At 38.9% G+C, this 23,707-nt stretch overlaps 1 protein-coding gene and 1 non-coding gene across 3 annotated transcripts in view; both read left to right on the forward strand.

The window, feature by feature from the left end:
- Positions 1-23,707, forward strand: part of CCAR1 (cell division cycle and apoptosis regulator 1) — a 49,830-nt gene that overhangs the window by 20,786 nt on the left and 5,337 nt on the right. For both annotated transcript variants that reach the window (XM_075934931.2, XM_075934932.2), the window contains exons 7-23: positions 522-636; positions 718-910; positions 2,401-2,530; positions 2,810-2,971; positions 4,149-4,374; positions 6,571-6,684; positions 8,421-8,587; positions 9,323-9,533; positions 10,338-10,421; positions 11,236-11,421; positions 14,181-14,372; positions 17,658-17,891; positions 18,254-18,365; positions 19,867-19,949; positions 21,206-21,352; positions 22,219-22,339; positions 23,316-23,501. In XM_075934931.2, coding sequence (XP_075791046.1) covers positions 522-636; positions 718-910; positions 2,401-2,530; positions 2,810-2,971; positions 4,149-4,374; positions 6,571-6,684; positions 8,421-8,587; positions 9,323-9,533; positions 10,338-10,421; positions 11,236-11,421; positions 14,181-14,372; positions 17,658-17,891; positions 18,254-18,365; positions 19,867-19,949; positions 21,206-21,352; positions 22,219-22,339; positions 23,316-23,501 — 2,663 coding nt within the window. The remainder of the gene's footprint in view (positions 1-521; positions 637-717; positions 911-2,400; positions 2,531-2,809; positions 2,972-4,148; positions 4,375-6,570; positions 6,685-8,420; positions 8,588-9,322; positions 9,534-10,337; positions 10,422-11,235; positions 11,422-14,180; positions 14,373-17,657; positions 17,892-18,253; positions 18,366-19,866; positions 19,950-21,205; positions 21,353-22,218; positions 22,340-23,315; positions 23,502-23,707) is intronic.
- LOC112546153 (small nucleolar RNA SNORD98) lies at positions 8,189-8,251 on the forward strand. Its single transcript, XR_003089787.1, has one exon. It is a non-coding gene; the product is annotated as a small nucleolar RNA SNORD98 (small nucleolar RNA).

Below are 23,707 nucleotides of genomic sequence, written 5' to 3' on the forward strand. Positions count from 1 at the left end.
GCTACTGGACCAACCCAGCAGCACCCCAGCTGCTCTGCCCCAGGCGTCCCCAAGTCAGCCGCTGCTGAAACTGACCAGTGGCTGACTACAGGAAGCCCCTGCCCTGGGGCTTCCTGGAATCAGCCGCTGATCAGTTTCAGCAGCAGCTGACTTGGGGACACCTGGGGTTCTTAAGTTGAATCTGTATGTAAGTCGGAACTGGCGTCCAGTTTCAGCCGCTGTTGAAACTGATCAGTTTCAGCAGCGGCTGAATCTGGAGCCAGTTCCGACTTACATACAGATTCAACTTAAGAACAAACCTACAGTCCCTATCTTGTACGTAACCCGGGGACTGCCTGTATAAAAACAGCTCCTGTGTCTTCCTAGTTAGTTTCTGAAGTGCATGTAGCTGCTGAAACCAGAAGCAGGACTCTGTCGTCTTAGTAATTTTCATGTTCCCCTCATAACTAAATCTTTAAGTATAAAGCTAATTTGAACATTGTTTTGTAATGCAACTTTTTTTTTTTTTTTTTTTTTGGCAGTGCTGTTAAAGGGAAGACACCTCAAGTAGGAGATAGAGTATTGGTAGAAGCTACTTATAATCCCAATATGCCTTTCAAATGGAATGCACAAAGGATTCAAACACTTCCAAACCAGGTGTGTGCAGCTATTCAATCTAGCTCTTGTATTTTTTTTTAGTTAAGTGAGTTGACAGTGGATTTTCTGTTTTTCCATTAGAACCAGACTCAAACCCAACCTTTGCTCAAGACACCTCCAGCTGTACTTCAGCCCATTGCACAGCAGACTGCATTCAGCGTTCAGGCACAGCCACAGCCACAATCACTGTTGCAGGCACAAATATCAGCAGCCTCTATTACACCCTTGCTTCAGACACAGCCTCAGCCTTTATTACAACAGCCTCAACAAAAAGGTATTCCTCCAAAATATGGAACTTATTTTTCTCCCTGATATGTTGGGGTGGGTAATGTTAAAGCCTGTTCCATCACAGGAATGAAGTAACAAAACCAAAGATAATTGATCTGAATGTAGTTGATTGTTGGAGAGCAAGTCTGTTATTCCAGGTTGAGTTACATGAAGAAAGCCATATGGCATGAGGAACTCATCTGTAGTGCCTCAACAAAATCTGCGAAGGAAAGTTTCTCTGGACTGCTCCAATTTCTGAACTCTAGAAATTGGTTTATAATCTAAAAATGAATCTTTCATAAAATATAAAAATAGTATGTATTTTTACTAACAATATCATACAATTCAAAGTACAAATTGGAGTGCAGTTCTTAAAGATCCACTGAAATGTTCTGAAAAACTTACTTGTATTTTCAGTTCAGGATACTGCTTATGCTCTTTTTAAAAATCTATTTGCTACAATCCACTTATTCTGAATCTGGGCAAATAATCCTACAACATCATAGTTACCAAGAAGATTGTTGTGATGTCATCAATATAGTTATGATGATATATGACTAATAAGTAGCAGGAGCAATACTCCAATGAAACCAAGGCATTGATTTCATAAACATGTTGCCAGTGATTAAATATCAGGAAAGAAAAACCTATAACACTATCTTAGAAGAACAGTTCCTGGATAAAATACTGTCCTATATTCTGGTAGGTACCATCAGGACACAATATTTAGGAATATTTGCCCAAGTTATGATCTTGCAGTTAAATAATTTTTTATCTTTTTATCAAAACTATTGGGTGATGAGGTTCAATAAAAGCAACTAGAAATCCAACTGTCCATTTGTTTTTTTGCAGAGAAGAACCCAAAAGAAAAGTCAGTAGAAACATATTCGTTTTTTCCCAGCATATGCTTCAATACATGAATATATTTTACTGATTTGAAGATATTTCCTAAATAATCCATTGCATTTATCAGGAAAAATGTTTAGATGATATTGTAATATCATGTATTAATAAGCCATTCAAATTTACTGCAAAAGTGGGACTTCTTAAAATTGCTTCAAGGTACCTTCTATTTCTCTTAAGGACCTATGTGGGAACAGGCAGGTGGGAATAAGGGAAGAGCCTATCTAGGCCTTTACTGAAATGGGTCACCATAGGATCAACAGATAGGGAGTGCCCTGGGTGGAATGCTGAGATTGCAGCAGCAAGGTGGACCTTAATAGAAGAAGGCACTAATCTTTTAGGATCACAATTAGAAGAGGTATTTCAAGATGATTGGCTTGTAGCGGATAAATATGCCTCTACTCACGCATTGAAGAAAGGCATCAGAATGTTGTTTTGGAAACACCAAACTGTTAAATACACTGTTTTGCAATTGGCTTATTGGTATACAAGTGAATTTTAGAGTGTGTTAAAAATATTCAGTAATATAGCAGTTTAGAATAGGCAATGGTTCTTAATTGTGCTTAAATCCTAAAAATAGTTTTTATTTTTTAGCTGGTTTATTGCAGCCCCCTGTCCGTATAGTTTCACAGCCTCAACCAGCACGAAGACTAGACCCTCCATCCAGATTTTCAGGGAGGAATGACAGAGGCGATCCTATACCTAACAGAAAAGATGACAGAAGGTGTGTTGTTGATGATAGATCCGCTTATGGAGTTCATTAAACTTTGTTTAATTTTCTGAGTATAATTGAGCAGATTAGCCCTGACAGGGATTTGATTCTTTCTTTACTCATAGGCTGTACCATCAATTTGTTTTGGAGATGAAAAGTTCTATGTAATTGCTTCTCATTGTTTAAATGCATTGTGTCTTTGTAGAATTGACTTGTGAGAGGCCTGTTTTCATAAACTGTGTTATTGCTTCTAAAATGAGGAATGTTCACATCTCTTATACATTTTTTAAGTCGGGAAAGAGAACGAGAGAGACGTAGGTCACGGGAGAGGTCACCCCAGAGAAAACGCTCCAGAGAGAGATCACCTCGGCGAGAGAGGGAAAGGTCACCTCGAAGACCACGGCGTGTTGTCCCTCGTTACACAGTTCAATTTTCCAAATTTTCATTAGATTGGTATGTTCGTTGGCTATCGGTTTTTTGTTGAAGTTAATTTCTGTATTGTAATGAATACCAGTATTGTAAGATGCACATCTTTAGGGTAGCTGAAATGAAAAAAACTATCTTGGACTTATCCTGAATTTGAACATTATAAACAGCTTGTTTCTACACTACAAAGAGAAAGCAATTACAGATGTTAGAAAGCAGTTAGAGGTGAACAATAATTTTTGTTGGGGAGCCAATTCAAGATTTTGGAAAGTGGTCAAGTTATGATCTTGCAGTTATAAGAAGAGCTGCACTCTTCTATGGTATTAATGGAAGAGGTGCGGGAGCTTGGGGTAAGCAGTTGGAAAAGAAATGGGAGCATGGCAGCCGCATTTCTGCATGACATGCGAGGAAACAGGGGGAGCATGCCTGGAGCTCCCCACTGCCTCCACAGGCTGGATCCAGTGGCTTGGTTGTATTATGTCCAGGCCTGTGTTAGCCCCATGTGTGACTCAGGCCCAACTTTCTTGGATGTTTTTGATTTTTGAAGACATTTCATCTTTTTCCACTAACTGAAGTTACTCTATTAGAGGTAGACCTGATTGATGTTCCATGAGACCATCCTCCAGTTGCTTTAGTTATTGCATGCAACTACTTCCTGTAGAATTGATCTTTTATGGGTTTGTCTAGTAAGTTTCTCCAGCCTTCATAAGTAAATGTGTGGGCAGAGTCTCAATTTTTTTTTCCAGTGAATATAAGTTAGTTCTACTTAGAACTTCTTGAAAGTAGAAACCATAAGACAGTACTGATATTGAGATATCTTAATGTATGCACGCATTTGTTTTAGAATATGGCATTGCCACATTCCTCAGTGCAGGTAGATATTTCTCAATAGCTGTATGCAATGTTGTAGCCATTTCAATCCCAGGATAGTAGAGAGACAAGGTGAGTGAAGTAATATATTTTATTGGACCAACTTCTGTTGGTGAGAGACACAGGCTTTCCAAGCTACACAGAGATCTTCCTCTGGGCTAGAAAAGGTAGACCGCTAAATACAAGATGGAACTGATTGTTTAGTGTAAGGTAGTGCTCATTCTAAGAGATCATTCAAGGTGAGGTGACTCTTTTTACATTTTAGTCATTATTTTCAAATTAAGATCCTGTATTACTGTACCTTTTAAAAATACATTTTTTCTTGCTATTTCAGCCCTAATTGTGATATGATGGAATTGAGACGGCGTTATCAAAACTTGTACATCCCTAGTGATTTTTTTGATGCTCAGTTTACATGGGTGGATGCTTTCCCTATGTCAAGACCATTTCAACTGGGGAACTACTGCAATTTCTATGTAATGCACAGAGAAGTAGATCCTTTAGATAAAAACACTGCTATTCTTGATCCACCAGATGCTGATCACCTATACAGTGCAAAGGTTTGTATGACACCTTATAGTTTAACTTTTCTGTGGAAATGCTTTAAAACAAAAAAGATAAGGTGTCAGAGGATCTTGTTAATATACTTGGAGTAACATTATACTAATTATTTTGTCATATCTTTGCATTTACTTTCTCTAGCAATTATTTTTTCACTCTGATTGAATGGAGTCTTGCCTATATTTTAATTCATTATGTTTAGTATAATAAACTGACTGTGGTTTGAGTAGAAGACTAACTTAAAGGTGAGCTGCAGATACTTAAAGTTTAAATAATCAATAACTCTAGGATAATGGTAATTTGATGGCTTAGCAGTTTTCTTTTGGGATTCAATCTTCAGCTCTGCCATGGTGTTACCTTGGTTGAATCATTTAAGCCCTCTCTAATACCACAATTTCTCATCTATAAAATGAGAGGGATAGAGAGATTAATGGTTGTAAAGCATTTGGGGATCTTTGAATTAAACAGCTAGCAATTTATCTGTTACTAGACAAAATACCTTGGCATCAAGGTTGTACATATCTATTACTTAAGGGCAAGACTCTTGAGAAAATGGATATTGTCTCAAAACAGGTTAGACACCTGGAGAATTTGCAGTATGGTTAGTCTCTAGAAAAGAGTCCAGAGTCACTGAAGCAATTAAGATACACAGGCTAGGATGGGCTTCCTGGGTGTCTGGTATTCTTTGAGTAGTGGTAAAGGAGTGGAGTTTAGGCTGTTTAATGGCCTTACTTGTGTTTTTCCTTATTTGTGTATTTGTTTGGTGTGTTTAAGTATAAACTTAACTTTGACTATTAAAACATTTGAAAATCTGGAAGATTTGAGAGAACTAATGCATTCTCAAAGGATAAATAACTAGTTATAAACTTATAACTTAATTGTGCTTTTTGCCGCAATTTCTTAAGTTTTGTTAGATTGCTTAATAATGTCTTAGTGGTTGTGGTCTGCTTATTTTGAGATATCTCTTCTTGTCCCCAAAATAGATTGCACCTCGCATCTGCTTCCTTTCCCCTTCCACCATGCCAAATGTCCATCCTAGTATACAGTTCTTTCTAGAGATACTATGTATAAACTTTTTAAAATACAATCCTTTCTCTCTTAATTTCTATGTTTCTGAAAAGCTTTGTCTAATTTGCCTTAAACTTCCAGAAAAATTCTACACCTATGTAAGATCTGGCTAAAATTTCATTTGGTTCTAGTGAAGTAAGGGGCCCAGAGTCGGAATACAGGCAGTCCCCGGGTTATGTACAAGATAGGGACTGTAGGTTTGTTCTTAAGTTGAATTTGTATGTAAGTTGGAACTGGTACATACTGTAGGGGAAACTCTAGCCAAACATTTCTCCAGAGCTCAGTTTTATTCTCCCACCCCTCACTTCCCTCAGTCCTTTATTCTCAAGCTGAGGTATATGCTGAGAAAAGCCGCTCCGCGTCTGCCTGGTCTGCTGGGGGGGGGGGGGGAGGACGCTAGCTTCGCGTCTCCCTGGTCTGCTGGGGGGAAGCAGCTAGTGTGGGGTTGCCTCACCCCGTTTGTAAGTAGGGATCCGATGTAAGTCGGATCCATGTAACCCGGGGACTGCCTGTATAGTGGAAATAGTGCTTCAATTTTAATGATGGAATAACATGTGTTTTGCCATAATTAAGATTGGTGTAGGAAATAAGTTTGTTAAAACCACACCAAATAGTGGCTGAAAAAAGAAAAGTTTATTACTACTGTAGGCCAGGTTGTTTCAAAATGTGACAACACAGCTTTTATGGCAGTATTCAGAAACAGGTCTCTGACTGAAATCAGTAATGCGCTCAGTGCCCTTTGCCATGTAGGGCATTGAGTATAAATGGCTACAGTGTGTGAAGGTGTTCAGTAAACTGTTTCAAAAGGTAACTTGAAAACGTAGAGTGCTTAATTACATGTCATAGTAACTTAGAAGTTTTGTATATACAGTAAATATGCTAGCATATGCATAAGTGCTGACAACTTAGTACTAGATTGATTCAGTGTTGGTTTGGGTGTCTGAAAGGTCATTAGAATAAATTAGAGAAAGTAGGTTCATTCTGGCTTCCTACTTCAGGGCCCAGCCCTGGAAAAACTATTGTCTTCAATGAGAATACTCAGGGGGGTTAAGTGTTGAAGAGATCTGGGTATTGTTCAGTTGTTGTAGCATGTCTTAACAAGGCTGGATTAACTGATTCTGTAACAGGTGATGCTGATGGCTAGTCCTAGTATGGAAGATCTTTATCATAAATCATGTGCCCTTGCTGAGGATCCACAAGAACTTCGTGATGGATTTCAACATCCTGCTAGACTTGTCAAGGTAAAAAAACATATTTCAGCAGGAGGTACCATGGGAATTCAGACTGATGGGACAAAGATCTAAAACTTACGTATTCACACTGAAATATCTAGAGAGGCCTAATCAGCAATATATCCATTTTTATGTAGTCCTTTTTCACAAGAATTATAGTGTCTTGAGTCTCAGGAGTGAAAAATTCCCAATTGAGTCAACATTTAAGTAAGAGTATTCTTTCTATTCAAGTTGAAATTTAACTAAGATCTTTGGAATTAAACTATTGTTGCTGCAGAATGTACTATGAAATATGTAGTGACTATAAATTCTTGTTTTATTTAGTAATTGTTGGAAGCGTTTAAGTCTGTAATCTTTAAAACAATCCCATAGCACTTTTTGCCATAAGCAAGCATGTTGGACCCTCAGTCCAATCTCTATTGCAGTTGGGTAACTCCGATTGCTCCTTGTGGGATTGGAGCAGTGGTTTTGAAACTTTTTTTCTTGTGACACAGTTGAAGAAAATTGTTGATGCCTGTGACCCAACATAATTATATCTTGAGTAGAGCAAGGTCTATGGGGTTTGGAGCCAGGATGGGCTTGGTATGTGGAGGGAGGAGTTAGCAGTGCAGCAGGGGTGCTAAGGCAAGCTTCCTGCTTGTCCTGGCACTGTAGACCTCGCTGCGCCCTAGAAGTGGACAGCATCAGTTCTGATTCATAGACAGAGGTGCTCAAGTGGCTCTGTGTGCTATTTTTGCCCACAGGCACCCACATCCAGAGTCAGTGCCTAGAGTGCAGGCAGTACAGGGAGCCCAGTCCAGGCTCACCTAGGACCTGAACCAACTGCTGGCTGCTTCTGGGGTACAGTGGGGTCTGCAATGCCAGGACAGGGAGGGAAGACTCCCTTAACACCTCTTCTGGTCACCTGGTCATCCTACATCAACATGACCCAATGCCTGAGGTTCCACGACCCAGAACTGGGCACAGCCCTTAGTTTGAAAATCACCGAACTAGATGTCGGGAGAAGGCTCACTTGCTAATTGCACCGGTCTGTTCATTCCCTCTGAAGCATCTGATATTGGCCATTATCAGAAGACCAGGGTACTGGGATAGATGGACCATTGGTCTGACCCAGTATGGTTGTTCCTATGGTTTTATTTGGAGAAGGTACAATACTCCCTTTCCATCATGAGCTGTGGCACGTAGTTTTTCTGGATGGTATTTGAAGACTTCTGCTTGTACTTCAAATGTGGTTGCATTTCAGTAGGCAAACCGTCCGTACAGTATATCATTGTACATCAATCAGTAATGCACTTCGGGGTCTTTGGATGTAATTTGCTGTATAAATATCAGTCATTAGCTTCACTAGTTTATTTTTATAAGGCATTATCTGTTTATCTCAATTAGAATTGAGACATTTTTACCTCTCCTAAAGGTTTCTCTGCACATTGCTGTGGAACATTAATTTTGTAATATAGCATAATCCTTAACTCATAAAGTAACTTTTGAATGGGAAGTCTTGCAAATCGAGAATGAGTAATGATGTTTTAAACCTATTCCATTTCTGAAATACTGTGGAAAAAAATCAGCTGAACTCTTTCTTGATTGAGACTTAATTTTAGATTTCAGAATAATTCTTTGTTTACTAACGAATTTCAAAGTTGGGTGTGTATACCATGCTCTCCTTACTATAAAGTCTTATTCTTAGAGTTTGGGGAACTGTTTTCCCCCATTAGAGAAACATTCAGGAGACTTCTTTTATCCAGTTTTTAGTGGGTATGAAAGGCAAAGATGAAGCTATGGCTATTGGAGGACACTGGTCCCCATCACTGGATGGACCTGATCCAGAAAAGGACCCCTCTGTGCTGATTAAGACTGCTATCCGTTGTTGCAAGGCTCTAACAGGCATTGACTTAAGTGTGTGCACACAATGGTAAGTACCATTCTCCAAAACATAATATAGAAATCAATGTTTTTTTTATTGTTCTTAGAACTGTTTTTGAAAACCTAAACCCTGTTTTCTTTATTAGCAGCCTGTGGTGGTGCAGGTAAACTACTCAAAGGGATGTTCTCTTTTGTAACAAAAGGTTGAGTGGTGCCAAATGTGTTCAATAATGCATTAAGAACTAATTACAAATTCTGAATTTTGTACATGATATGCTATAATTTTGTAATGGTTGTACGTTGAAAATATTTTCCATTTCATGCATAGCTGGAGAAGATCGTCAAGAGAACTTCATTTCATTATTCTTCTGTTATAAATAATTAGCTGTTGGTTATGTAGCCATATTTTTTCTTAATGAGTTTATTTGTCCTGTGTTGTCTAACATATGCACTATTTTATCAATTTATGAATGAAGTTTCTACTTTATTTTAAATTTAAAAATGGTTCAATTTTTCCTTTTGAGGATTATATTTCCTAACAAAAGTTGCAAAGTAAATCACGTTACCTATAACAGTCAATATATTATTCACTCATTTCCATTTAATCTTGCAATACATTGTACAAATGTGCCAAAAGAGAAAATATGGCTTTCATAATTTTTTCTTTAGATAAACTTCAGATTCTTGCAGCAAAGTTTCTTTACTTGATGTGCTACAAGTGAACTAGGCTCTTTAAAATGTATTGTAGAATTTTTTTTCCAACATGCTTCTTCCCTTGCAACAGGTACCGTTTTGCAGAGATTCGCTACCATCGCCCTGAGGAGACCCACAAGGGGCGTACAGTTCCAGCTCATGTGGAGACAGTGGTTTTATTTTTCCCGGATGTTTGGCATTGCCTTCCCACCCGCTCAGAGTGGGAAACCCTCTCCCGAGGATACAAGCAGCAGCTGGTCGAGAAGCTTCAGGGTGAACGCAAGGAGGCTGATGGAGAACAGGCACTGAACGCTAATCCCTTTTTCTATTTCTGCTTCTCACAGGCACAGGAACACAGGCACAAAATGCACACCACATACTACACAACAAACATACATAGGAGGAACATAACTGGTAACAATGACTGGTAAACCAGCTTTCAGCAGTGTAGTGAATGTTGTTTTTTATTTCAGCTAGTATACTAACTTTAAATGTGTGTGCTGATTCCACAAGTGAAAGTAAATTGTGCTTTTGATGCGCAGAACTTTGTTTTTATCTTAGAACTAGTTGCTGGAATCTGAGACCAGTTGAGTGAGATTCAGTATTAATTAGCAGCCTTAAACATTTTGCCATTTTCTAAAATTTCTAAATTTTCTTTGGTGGCCTATTCTAATAATGGTATTTGAAATTGGATAAGAATTAGTCTAAAAAGTTTGAATTTCAGGCCAGGTATCTGATCTGCCTCTTGGGATATTGAAAGGTCTGACTAAATCAAGAGTGACTATGAATGTTTGGAAATTGGGGCAAGATCACACACTGTTTGGTTACTGAAGACCAGCAGTGTCTGTGTAATCCCCGACATTCTTTGTGGTGTTGTTTATCACCTTTTGTGTTTCACAGATCTGGCTTTTATTGGCTGATGAGTGGCACTGTGATCAGTTAAGAAGTGGTAGAATGTGTGTATGTGGACTTGTCTAAATGATAACTTTAGGAGAAGACTGTCTGAAACATTTGTGACCTTGCACAGATCAGCAACAGAATTTTAAAAAAATAAATAAATTACTCTTAAACTTTCTGAATAATGATTTCTTAATTTTATTTACCAGGATGAAGAGGAAAAGGATGATGGGGAAGCTAAAGAGATCTCCACTCCTACCCATTGGTCTAAACTGGATCCAAAAACCATGAAGGTAACTGTTTCTTTAATTATACAGTATTTTTTAAAGAACATTATTGATATAAAGAGCCAAATCTGATACATTTTTTCCAGCAAACTTTTGAAACTAGCACAGTTTTTTGAAAGTTAAACAATGCTTCTGTGTTTTATCATCTTTTTTTAAATGTGATATACCACTATACAAGTGTTAGTGTCTATTATGATTCCAATGAAATAGCTGTAACTATTTCATTGGAAGTGTTCAAACTGTGTACAATTTAAATACATCAATTACATTTATTTTATTTAATTTAGAGTAAATTTTCTATCGTAATCTGGCCTATATACTTGCACTCAAGTGAGATTTCCTACTCCTGTGTCTAGAAGAAAATTAATTTAGGAAGACAAATAGAGTTCTTCATATTTCCTATGGAAATATTCTATTTTTGGTGAAAACAGATGTAAGAAGCAATGCCTATATCTTCCGGTGGACCCTTACATAATTTAACTTTCATATACAAAAATATACTGCAGCAGATATAATTAAACAAAATTACATGGTAGATATAATAATGAAAAATTAAATCTCCAACTTTTTGTTTACCACTACCAAAATACCTTCTAGAAAAAGCAGGGAGGCTAATGCTTCGGGGGAATAAAAAAAATATATATAAGAAATAAATGTGTTTTGCCAATAAAACTTTTTTCTTTAGTTTGTTCAAATGTGGATGAAAAAGTATTTAATTAGTTAATAGACTATAGGTAATGTTTGCATTTCTGACTTGAGCATTATTTTATTGCTATGGCACTGATAAGAACATACTGCTTACACAACTTCTATTTACTAGGTAAATGATCTTCGCAAAGAATTAGAAAGTCGAACTCTTAGCTCCAAAGGATTGAAATCCCAACTAATAGCCCGACTGACAAAGCAACTGAAAGTAGAAGAACAAAAAGAAGAACAGAAGGAGTTAGAGAAATCTGAAAAAGAGGACGAGGAGGAGGAGGATAGGAAATCTGAAGATGACAAAGAGGTCGGTATTGTGATATATTTGGTTTAATTTCATCTCAGTAAACCCAACTCAAAATATAAATTGGCTGAAAAGAGATATGCCTGAATTAAGCAATTCAGACCATTAAAAAAACTGAGGGCATCAGAAACAACAAATTATTTTGTAAGATTTTTAACTTGTTTAACATTAAGAACCTAAGGGAGTCCAAGTATATTGGCTATACACAATTTTTCACTTTTGGGATAAACTCTTCTGGTGCTATAAGCTGAACCATTCTGAAAAATGTTCAGAATTAATCCTATAAAAAGCTACAGGACCACAACTAATTCTGTTTCTTTCCATTGTTAACTTCAGACTTATGGTTATCATTCCTTGTCTTGAAGATTAAATTTAACTTTTTGCCCACTCATATTTTTTTTAAATTTTCATCATGTGGTATAGTAATAGTTTCCATATTTGAAATGTAGCTTTATTCTGGTTTTTTTTTCTGTTCCCTGTGATGCTGCGCAAATTGTCTTTAGTTGGCATTTGGCCTCAGCAGTGAGGGCAATTGCAGTTGATCTAAATAAAAAAAAATCTGGCTTTCAGAAGTGAGCATTCTCATTCCTCTGGGATGCCATTCTGATGACAAAATTTGCTGACTGATGTGTTGGATGGAAGGCTTTTCCTTGATGCATTATTCCTTGTTCCCTGCTTCTATGCCTTGGTGCTAAAGGTAATTCAGGATTGGTGCCAAATAATTGAAAAGAAAAATAAGAAAGATATGCAGCTCTTCCTGCTGAAGTAGATGTTAAACACTGAATGCTCAAGTCTGTCCTTTTGTAAACATTGGAAATCTTGCTTTAAGCAAAGAACCAAGTAGGATGCCTTTGGCACCAGAGACTTGGCATCTCTGTAAAGTGCATCTCTGGCACCAGAAAACTAGTTGTCTGGTTCTTTGGTGCCAAAGACTTACCTCAAAACTGCCCCAAATTGAAACCTTCACTGCCACAGGCAAAATTGTTCCCGAAAACCCTGTTCTGAGACGGGAATTGGTCAGTGCTGTGACTCACAGACCCATCTTAGATGGTTCATTTGAGTTCTCCTTAGGTAGATGCCTCTGTTCCTTTTTATACAGCTCAAGAAAAGATTGTGTAGCATTGAGGAATCTTCCCTACCCCAAGACTCAATGTTAGCTCTCAAGAAAGCAGTGAGGCACCATAAGTCCAGTGAATTCTTTGGTGTTGGAGACCTTTATGTTGTGAGTGATCCTTGTTCATCAGTTTGGAAGTTGATGGCTCCTTTTTCCTTAGTGCCGTCTAGGGATATAATCGACTAGTGGACTAGTCGCTTCCCCCCCCCGCCCCCCTTTGCCACCTCTATCAGAGAGAGGCAGCAAGGTGGGGGGGAGAAGAGGGGGTAGTAGGGGAAGCTGGCTTAAAAGCTGGTTCGCTCCAGCTCCATGAGAGGGGGCGGGGACACCGCAGAGGCTTTCCTTCTTTGAAATATACAAGAGTCCCCGCTGAGGCTCTTGTACATTACAAAGGCGGAATGCCAGGTGGCACTTCCACCTTTGAACTGTAGCAACAGCCTAGGGCTCGTGCTACATTTCAAAGCAGAAGTGCCCTTCTTGACTGATCTAATTTTAATATCCCTAGTGCCATTCCTGAAAATTTAGCTGGGTCCTTTTTTGAGGGATTATGCAGGTCTCCTATGACAGCTTCATATTCTTGGCCTAGCTGTTGGAAAAACTAAAATCTGTGCTTTTTGCTGCAAGATGGAATTTACTGTAGTCAAAAGTAAATATACCATTCTTTTAATATCTTTTAGTACATGGATGGGGAACCTCAGGCCTGGGGCCCAATGTAGCCCCTAGCTTACCTGGATCTGACCCCTGAGGCTCAGGGTTCTCCTCCAGCATTGAGGAGCCCATGCTGGCACTCCAGTCCCTCCTCTTCTCCATCACCCCACCATGGGCTGGAGCATACAAAATCTACTTGCCTGGGTCCCTAGGCTCTGGTGTGAGAGGGGAATGTGGGGAGTGCCTTGCTCCTTCTCAGTCTGGAGCCATGTTAGTGAGTATTCATGGGTGTTTTTTCTTGTCGCCCTCTTTGTTTGCTTCTCACTTGGGTGCAGCCCCTGACTCATTTTTCTGTGGGTCAGCAGCCTCTGACCCATTCCTGTTTTTGTACATAGCAGTTGTATCTGGAGATATAGCATGATACCCTGTTTAAAAAAAAAAAAAAGAAAGAAAACCAACCGTTTACCATCTAAAGGTAAATCTGTGCTGCATATATTCACTGGGGGTGTATGTACTGTTGGAAGCTTTTGCTCTTCTCATGTAAGAAATAAGGGCTCAAAAGAGCTCTTGGAGTATCTGCTAAGTTGCCAGGTTGTATACCATATCCCTTAAGGGACATAATTTTGTCCCATTCTAGCTATTAAGCAAGTGCACTGAAGAGTTAGCAACATGTGCTAGTGAGGATTGGTACATTGCTCCTTACAGAAGATCAGCAATGTGTGTCCCACTGTGTGTTACTCCTACATATCCTATGGAATGTTGACCTTGGCTAACAGGATTTCTGTAGTAGAGGATAACAAACCTTATCCCTTCTCTCTGTCTCTGTCTCTGTCTCTGTCTCTGTCTCTGTCTCTGTCTCTGTCTCTCTCTCTCTCTCTCGGAGCCACTGGTCCACAATCTGTTAATGAATTTCCCAGCTCTTAAGCTTTTTATTCATTCTGTGGAAAGCAGTGAGACTTTTATTTCAGAATTTAATTTCTGAAGTGTTTTTATTTTTTAGGAAGAAGAAAGGAAACGTCAGGAAGAAATGGAGCGTCAACGACGAGAGAGACGGTATATCTTGCCTGACGAGCCAGCAATCATTGTACATCCTAACTGGGCAGCAAAAAGTGGAAAGTTTGATTGTAGTATTATGTCTCTTAGTGTTCTTCTGGATTACAGGTTGGAGGATAACAAAGAGCATTCTTTTGAGGTAATTTGTGCATCTAATATAACATAATGAAATCCAATTTTAGTGAGTTTACTGTAGTAGGATGTTGTACTGAGAAATACCAACTTATTGCACCAGATATTTGAATAAATTGTGTTAATCCAGAAATGCTTACTTAATTTCTGCTGCAGTTAAAGTATTATATAATATATTATTTCAAATTCTGCTGCAACTGAAACCTTGTTTTCATTTTAGCAACTACATTCTGAAATTCTAACTATTAAGGTACTGTTTTAAGAACAGAAATTTCAAGTGAAGTTTAATCCTTAGTACATACTTGGAAAAACTGTCTAGGTATTGATGCCACATTTCACTGCAATATGATTGCTCTGTAAATTCTAAAAGAAACACACAGGCTCTCAATTCTCCCTTTGTTTCTCTGTCAAAGCAAACTTTTTACTGATACCAGAAAGGCCAGTTGGGTGTTTTTTCTGTACTCATGAATATCTTACATATTGCTATGACAAGTATATTAACACATTTCTTGTTAAGAATATTATGTCTTGCATATTTTAGTATATAATCAGTTCATATGGACCTTAGATAGCTATCTCTGCTGATCACTCTCATAGGTAGCTGTAACTATTGCCCTTTTTTAGTGTACAACCGTGTTCCCCAATTTTATTTGGCCATGGAACCCTTTTCAGCTTTTCAGAATTTCAAGGAATCCCTAGGTTTGTCAAGCAAAAAAAAAGGGGGGGGGGGGGATGACACACCAGTGCATGAAAATCACATTCCTTCTCCCAAGACCCCACTCCTTCCTTGAGGCCCCATCCTCTCTGTTCCCTTCCTCTCCATCACTTGCTATCTCCAGCCCTTATATGCTCTCACTGGGTTGACATAGGAGGTGCAGGCTCTAGGGTGGGAATGAGGGATTTGGGTGTGGGAAGGGGTGTCAAGTGCAAGCTCTAGGAGGGAATTTGGATGCAGGAGAAGGGGATGCTGGCTCGGGGAGGCGGCTCCAGGCTGGGGAGTGTTGAGCTCAGGTGGAAGGTTGGGGTGCTAAGCAAGCCACAGGCTTGTGGATGTGAGAGTGCAGGAGTTTGGGTTGGATATGTGAAGGACTCAGGGAAAGGAGGTTGTGAATATGATGGGCTCAGGACACAGATTTGTTATCTGTGGATGGTGCAGGAGTGTTGTGGCAGAAGACTGAGGATGTGGGGATGCAGGAGTTTGGGGATGTAAGAGGCTCAGGACAGAGGGTTCCAGTGTATGATAGGCTCAGATTGGGGTCAGGTGGTGCAGAAGTGTTATGATGCTGCAGGGAGATGGGGGTTTGGCCCCAATTGGGTGCTTGTTGGCCCGGCTTCATTTTGAAATAAAATAAGTCAGACTCAAAAGGTTTTACTATTGTCTTTATATATGAGAGGGACTGGGAACCTGTTTTGAGTCAAGGGTCACTGAGCCACAGAAAAGTCAGTTGGGTCCACACAAGTGAGATGCAAAAAAAACCCCTCTAAAACTCCCATGCCTCACAAATGTAGTCCCAGTTGTGCGTGTGGGGACAGGGTTGCTGCTGAGTGCTAGGGTGGATGACAGGGTGTTGCTAAGTGCTGGGGCCAGGCTGCTGGGGTGGGTGGCAGGGTGCTGCTGGGTGCTGGGGTGGGTGGCAGGGTGCTGGGGACAGGGTGCTGCTGGATGCTGGGGACAGGGTACTCGTGGGGGTGAGGGGCTGTTGCACCCCAGCAACTTACTTCCGTGATGCTGTCCTGCGGGGAGGAGGGTGCAGGGAGTCCTAAGGCAGAGCACGCTGCCTGCACAGTTGGAGCTGCGCAGCCCCAGGTCTCCTGACTTTCTGCCCCCCCATCGCGCAGAAAGGCCACAGAACTAAGTTGCTGAGTGCTGTAGCCCCAGTTGTTCAGGTAGTGCGCTCTGGCTCCTTTGGGAAGGGGAAGTGCTTCCCTCCCCACTGTGGGTCAAGTGGGGTCACCCCGTCTGGCACCCCCCTAGTGTACCGGCTGGGAGCAACTGTTCTCCTCTGCTCCCGCCTTGCTACGCCTCTGTGTTGCCAGGGAGGAACGGGAAACAAGTGTGCTATTTCTTTAAGAAGTTGGCTAGCCGGCTCTCTCTCTTTCAGAGGGGGTGGGGGAGTGCCGGCTCCTCATGGAACCCCTACTTTCGCTTTGTGGAACCCCAGAGTTCAGCGGAGCACCAATTGGGAAACACTGGTGTACAGAAATACCTTGGTATTTCAGATATAACATTTTGGTAGCTGTTGGTAAATACCGTATTGGTTCTATTTAAATGACAAGAATAGTTTTCAGACATTTGTGATTTCTCTCTCCCTCTCTAGTATTTTATTTAACATATTCTTGGCTCAGAATTCATACTTAATTGCTTTGCTAGAATTGCTAATAGTTTTTGGCCTCTTTGGATAGTGTTTGCTGCATGCATTATCCATTTGCAAACTTCTTGAGACTATTTCGTTTTTCCTTTTCTGGTATTCCTCCATCATACCTCAAACTCGTTTATAATTACCAGTGTCTGCTTTCCTCTTTTAGCATTTTCCAAGGGCAGAGCTACTGATATTTTCCTTATGTTCTTGATATATTTTGATTTTTCTTAGGTTTCTATTTCTAACTAGCAAACTGGTGCTGTTTTTCTTGCACAAGTTTTCATACAAACCCTTTTTGTAATAGTCACATCTTGCTATGTGGACTAATTTACAAGCCTGATTTTAACTCTAAATACATTTATAATTGTAGCCATCTTGCAGTCTTTAAATTATGCACATAGGCTTTCTGAGAAATAGATAAGTGAATTGACAGTTTGCTCATTACCTTTGATTGTGTTATTTTTTGTGTTGTGCATTGCAAATCTGCATTTTTAAAAATACAGTTTTATTCATTTGTTCTAAATGCCAGTACTGTTTTCTTCTGTGGTACAACAGGGCAATATTGTCTTTTATTTTTGCTTTCTGCAGTTAACTTGCTTTTAACTATACAGTCTTTTGATTCTCTTTCTATGTTCCCCGTGCCCTGAAGTTGTTAGGCTCTGCATCATTCTTAACTTTAGGAGCTTAAATGAAGTATGTGTGGTAATGGCAAATCATAATATCTGCCTCCTAGTACTATATACGTGTTTGAATTTGTATAACAAAACAAAAATTAGTCCAAGAACTGCAGTATTTAAAGAAATGTTTTGTAATTCTAACTTTCCTTTTTCAGATGGCCATATTCAAACAAACTAGGCTTTTTTTATTTAGATACACAGTATATTAATGTCATGCCTCTCTTCATCAGCTCTTGCTCATATTTTTTTATTCAGGTTTCATTGTTTGCAGAACTATTCAATGAAATGCTTCAAAGGGATTTTGGTGTCAAAATCTACAAAGCACTGATATCCCTTCCAGAGAGAGAGGACAAAAAAGAAAAAAAGAGCAAAAAAGAGGAGAGAAAAGATAAAAAAGAAGAAAAAGATGATGATAATGATGATCCAAAACCTAAGAGGAGAAAATCTGGAGATGATAAAGATAAGAAGGAAGATAAAGAAGAGAGAAAGGTCTGAAATTAATTTATGTAAAAATATACAATGTTGTTTGGATAAGCAATAATCCTTTTACTCTGCATTTTTACTCTGCAATTTCCAAAATGTAATGTTTTTATGCTAATTAATTTTTCTGAGTCAGACAACTACAGCTGAGATACTTTTTAAGAAGTCTGCAATTATGCATTTTCTCTTAAGTGTCTGCTTAAAATAGCATTTAGCTGTCATTGTAAAAATGATTTAAATTAATTAGACATAAATTTGAATGGCTATACATAATGTACATAATGTATTGCGGTTTTTAATTAACACTGGTGCATTTTTTTTCATTTTGCTATTGCCCAAGTTTGCTTAATTTTTAGGCATTTTCATTACAGAGAGAAGACAGAAGGAAAGATGATACTAAAGATGAAGATGAAATTGAAGATGACAATAATCAGGAAGAGTATGATCCAATGGAAGCAGAAGATGCTGAAGATGAGGATGATGGTATATAATGTGAAAGTTTTTTGACGTCCTCAAAAGTTTTTATTTTGTCTCTAGATATACTTTTCAAACTTGAGAGCTTTAGAATTAGAGAAAATTAGAAGTTTTCATATAATTAGATGCGCTAATATTACTGTTTGTTATAGTTGTGAGCGGTCAGTATCAGGAATTAAGCTTCATTAAGTGCCTAACTTTATGCACCCAAGTTTGAAAATGTTGGCTTGTATTTTATGATTTTTCCTTGGTTATCACAGTTTAGGGTGTCTGAAATTAGAGGGTCCACTTGGACTGAGGATTCAGGGTCCATCTCCTCCCAAACAAGTGGGAGCAATAGAATGAAACCTTTTGTTTTCCAGGAGCAGCAGTAGTGGCTATTTGTTCCTCTCACTCCCCCCCCCCCCCCCCCCCACGCCCATTGCTATAGGAGAGGACAAGTGGGAAGGACATACTGTATTCTTTTAGCACATATGTGTTTCTTTGTTGGAGAGGAGTTGACAGATCTCCTCAGATTAGAGTGTCCTGGAGTGAACATGTTGCATGGGGCAGCTCACTTCATAGAGCTAGTATCAGGCTGTCAGCATATTGGAGAAGCAGTTTACACTTGGATCAGATTTTCAAAGTTTTCTTCACAATGAAAGTGAAAAACTTTTTTTCTTTTTGTATTAAAACTTGGATTGGGAGGTGATCCTGTTGCCAGCAAGAACTGGGCCCAAGGCACAAATATACAATGTTGTATACTTTAAATGAGCCCTGCTTTGCCAAACTTTTCTCCATTTTATTTCAAGTTTTTAGTACTAGATTTCATACCTTACAAAAAGCAGTTTAAAAAAACTTTTAACTCGTTTTTGAGAATCTACATGTCACAACCAAATGAATTTATAGTAAAATACCTATCTTACCCTTTTCTCTTATTTGTGTGAATTATTTGAATATCACTTTTGAATCTTGGAGAATTTTTAAACACATGATTTTCATTGTGTGTGAGATGATGTTCATTATGTAAAATATCCAAGAGAGTAACCAATACTAGTTTTGTAATAAGAGAAACAATAACTGTAAAAATATAAGGATACTTCCTTATACAGACATACCTAAGTCTGAGTAGAAGAAGTTGCATGACTTTCTGTGGCGCTTGCTAACTTATATGGTAGTTACTGAACTATATTAAACATAGCTTATCTAACGTTCTGTTCAGCTTTCCATGTGGAAAGCAAGCCTGTGTACGAACATTTGAAAAATATATTGAGGTAAAATTGATAGCTTTTACTGCATTGTGTCAAAGTAAGCCAAAAGGAAAAAAAACACAGTTGTATTTTAATTATAATCTTGCTAAATGACATTTTACCTTTCAATTTCATATTTAGAAAGAAAATGTCATAATCTGATTTACTTTTTTGTGTAAATTGTATTTCCTTTAAAAATCAATCACAAGCATTTGAAGTAGTGGTTCTAGACACGTAATTTACTATGTAATTTACTGAAAACCAATTTTTTTTTCTTTTAGACCGAGATGAGGAGGAAATGAACAAGCGAGATGATAGAAGAGAGGGAAACAGACATTGCAAAGAGAGATCATCTAAAGATAAAGTACTTATTGCATATTTTATAACTATAAATAGCCTTATTATCAAAGTAGTACCAATTAAGGTAGGGGTTGGCGAACCTTTTTTAGGTTGGGGGCGGTAACCAACAGAAAAATTAGTCAGAAGGGGAGTAGCGGGGGCTGGAGTGCACAGGCTCCCCAATGCTGGCGGGGAGGAGTCCTGGGGGCCAGATCCTTGCAAACTGGGGACCGAATTTGGCCTGTGAGCCCTAGATTCCCCACTCCTGAGTTAAGGGCACTCCTTCATTTTCATAATAAATTTTGTTTTTTACAGTTTTGCAAATGGTCTGACTTGAAGCCATTTGAGGCAGGCAGAAATCCAGTGAAACTATCTATTAAAGAGGGTAGGCAAAAGCGTGGCCTGTCCCAGCTTATGCCTTTGTGCCGCTTAATTTTCTTATGAGCCTTTGAAGTTTGTGAGATTTAACCTCAAATTGGTTCCTTTTTGGAAAAAAAAGTTGTTCCTATGTTAATATCTCAATAAATCAGAAGTTCTTTTAATGCAACAACATTAGCTATAAACTACAACTTTTCTATATAATGTCTGGAATTATTTTGGAAGTATCCTCATACACAAAATAGAACTTCTTCCTCACAAATAACCATGGCTTTTCTCTACATTTCAAATTCAGAACAATAAAAACTAGCCATAACATAGTGAATCTAGATTTATTTACCAAAAATTAGAAAACAAAACAGATTTTCAATCATACTCCTTTTCTCTTGTTAAGCAAAGGAAGTGTAAAATCAATGGTAAGCATGCACGCAGAACTGTAGATCAAAGATTCTGATGTTCATTTATCATGTTTATGGGTATTTTCTTTTGAAAATAATTCTGTTCAAACATTTGAGACTGTGAGGGAGCACTGTCTGAACACACTAGTGTATCATTGTTTTTTTTTAGGGGGGCGGTGTTTGAGCAGTTTGATAGAACCATGCTAGCCTGAGCAAAAGAAAAAAGAGTGTTTTCTTCTTTACATGAATAAAAAACTCTTCTGTGCTTTAATTCTGTTTATCATTTTTTGATATAGCTTGTATGAGAGATGTCATACTAAATAAGCCATATTATACTAATGAGCATACTATGTAAATTCTGGAAATAATAGTACATTTGCTTCATAAAAAAAATGGTAAAATTTGTACAGGGAATCTAACTGGTTAACCCAAGCACTCTATTCATTGTTTATAAGTAATATGGGTAGTGTAACTTACTAATTAATATACAATGTGTTCTTTACAGGAGAAAGATAAGACACAGATGATTACAGTTAACAGGGATCTTCTGATGGCTTTTGTTTATTTTGATCAAAGTCATTGTGGATACCTTCTTGAAAAGGATATGGAGGAGATACTGTATACACTTGGACTACATCTTTCACGTGCTCAGGTTCTGTTTTATAGTTCTATAGAAGTGTATTTTGCAATGTGGTAGGAATGCTGCAGATAGAGTATATAATCAAATATTTAGAGGTTGTTTCATAATATGTGCACAGGCAGCCTTAACTTTATTGCCTCCTGATATTTGAATGCTTTGCAACCTTAATGATTTTCTTTTTGTTATGGTATTCTGTACAGAATATATACACAGCCAAAGTAATATTTTTGTAAAAGTTACATATATACTAGAGATGTAAAAGAGTAGTCTCAAGTGGACTACTTGCATTTCTCCTCTTCTCCTCCTCCTCCCACTACCTGTATATCAGATGCAGCAAGGGGGAGCAGAGGAGGCTGCTCTGGCAAGCAGGCCCTGTCCATGAGGTCCCAGCGGGGAGGTGGGACCCCCCCCCTTGGACAGGAGCTGCTGCAGTGACACAGCCCCTGTCCACCCCAAACAGACTGTTCCGCCGCAGCCCTGTCCATGGTGGGTCCCAGGTACCCCTGCTACAGCTCTGCAGTTTAAATGTAGTAGGAGCCAGGCTGCCTCCTTGTGAGTGCCTTCCCTTATCAACTAATTGTGTAGGCAATACAAACTGTATCGACTACGTAATTACGTGCTTCTTAAAATCTCAGGTTAGTGCTACCGAAAATATTAATTTATCCAGACTTGTTTAAATTTGCAGTCAGCCTCTTTCAGGTAGTCTAATTGGCATTTTGCATTTTAATCACTTTATTTGATGTTTTCAGTAAACCAAATCACTTTATTTTATATTTTCAATAAACCAAATATATGTTTTAAAAATACTATTTTAAATATATGAAATTGTCATAGAATTATTCAAGAAGGTAATACTGATTTCCTTTGCTATATTTTAGGTTAAGAAACTACTTAATAAGGTAGTACTTCGAGAATCTTGCTTTTACAGAAGATTAACTGATACCTCAAAAGATGAAGAAAATCAGGAAGAGTCAGAAGCCCTGCAGGAAGATATGCTAGGTAAGTGATTTCCCCCTCCCTCCAAACTGCAGGGCGTGCCTATCCAGGGTGGGTGCAGACAAATGTTCAGAGAGGTTTGGTGGGGCCTGGGTGAGCCCAAGGGGGTGGGAAGAGACTGCTTCTAGCCCTGCTATACCCTTAGCTCTACTCTAGCCTATGCCACAGCTCTGCTCCCTGCATCAGCCCTTGGCACTCAGCTGCAGTTCCTCTCCTAACTGCATCCCCAACCATGGCCCAGCTGCAGCCCCAACCATGTCCCTTGCTCCTTTCCCCAGCTCCCAACTGTGGCTGGATGGGAGAGGGGGCTCAGATAGGGGTATGGAAGAGGTGTGAAAAAGTTTGAGAACCACTGTTAGGTATTTGCATGGTTGCAAAGCTTCACTTAAAGTCACTGCTGTGTTTATGGAGATAGGAGTAGATGAAATATGTATTCCCTTGGAAAAAATTACAAGTTTACCCCTTCAAACGAGCAGATCCTGTGGGGTCTACATAGATCTTGGCCAGTTTTCAGAATCCAGAACTTCAGGCTCCCCATGTTTCCTGCTGTGTTTACTGTGCAACTACATATATTAGAACTGGAAAGTAGATGAACTTGCTTGATTATCAGGATTACTTACCTATTGGGAACATGTTTGTGGACACTAAACCTGCAGAGGGCAGCCACTTTACCCTTCTCATAGAGTCCAGATCATGTAGCCATCCTTTAGCAAAAGGGGAGGATGGGAAGAATGCATGCAAGCAGTATTTGCTCTTTTCAGGCCCCCCACATGACTCATCGTGATTTTTATTCCCCCACATATTCAGAGAGCACATATTGATCTTGGTCCTCAAATACTTATGGTTTGGGTCTTTTTTGTTTTTAGATGTTTCAAGGCAGAAGGTTCGAGTTTGGTAATTTTTAATATTCTGATGAGTTGAAAACTAACACAATTTTCATGGTTTTACATATTTTGTAACATTACTTAATTTATTTTAGGAAACAGATTACTGCTACCATCTCCTACTATAAAACAGGAATCTAAGGGCACAGAAGAAAATGTTGGCCTAATTGTGTACAATGGAGCTATGGTGGATGTAGGGAGCCTCTTGCAGAAGCTAGAGAAGAGTGAAAGAGTGCGGGCTGAAATAGAACAAAAACTTCAGCTTTTAGAAGAGAAAACAGGTTTGAAAATGTACTTTGAATATATTAGGGATGTAAACTACCATAATTTAATGAATATAACCCACGGGTTATATTAGTTTCTTCCCCCCCCCCCCCCCCCGGTAGGGTAGACAGAAAATTTCTTACACACCACCCGGTTCCTGCACAGCCTCTCAGCGGTGAGCGCTGCCCCACCCAGCTCCTGCAGCCTCCGGGCAGGGGAGTGC

This window comes from Pelodiscus sinensis, chromosome 8, assembly GCF_052426305.1.
Source record: "Pelodiscus sinensis isolate ZL-2025 chromosome 8, ASM5242630v1, whole genome shotgun sequence".
NCBI lineage: Eukaryota > Metazoa > Chordata > Testudines > Trionychidae > Pelodiscus > Pelodiscus sinensis.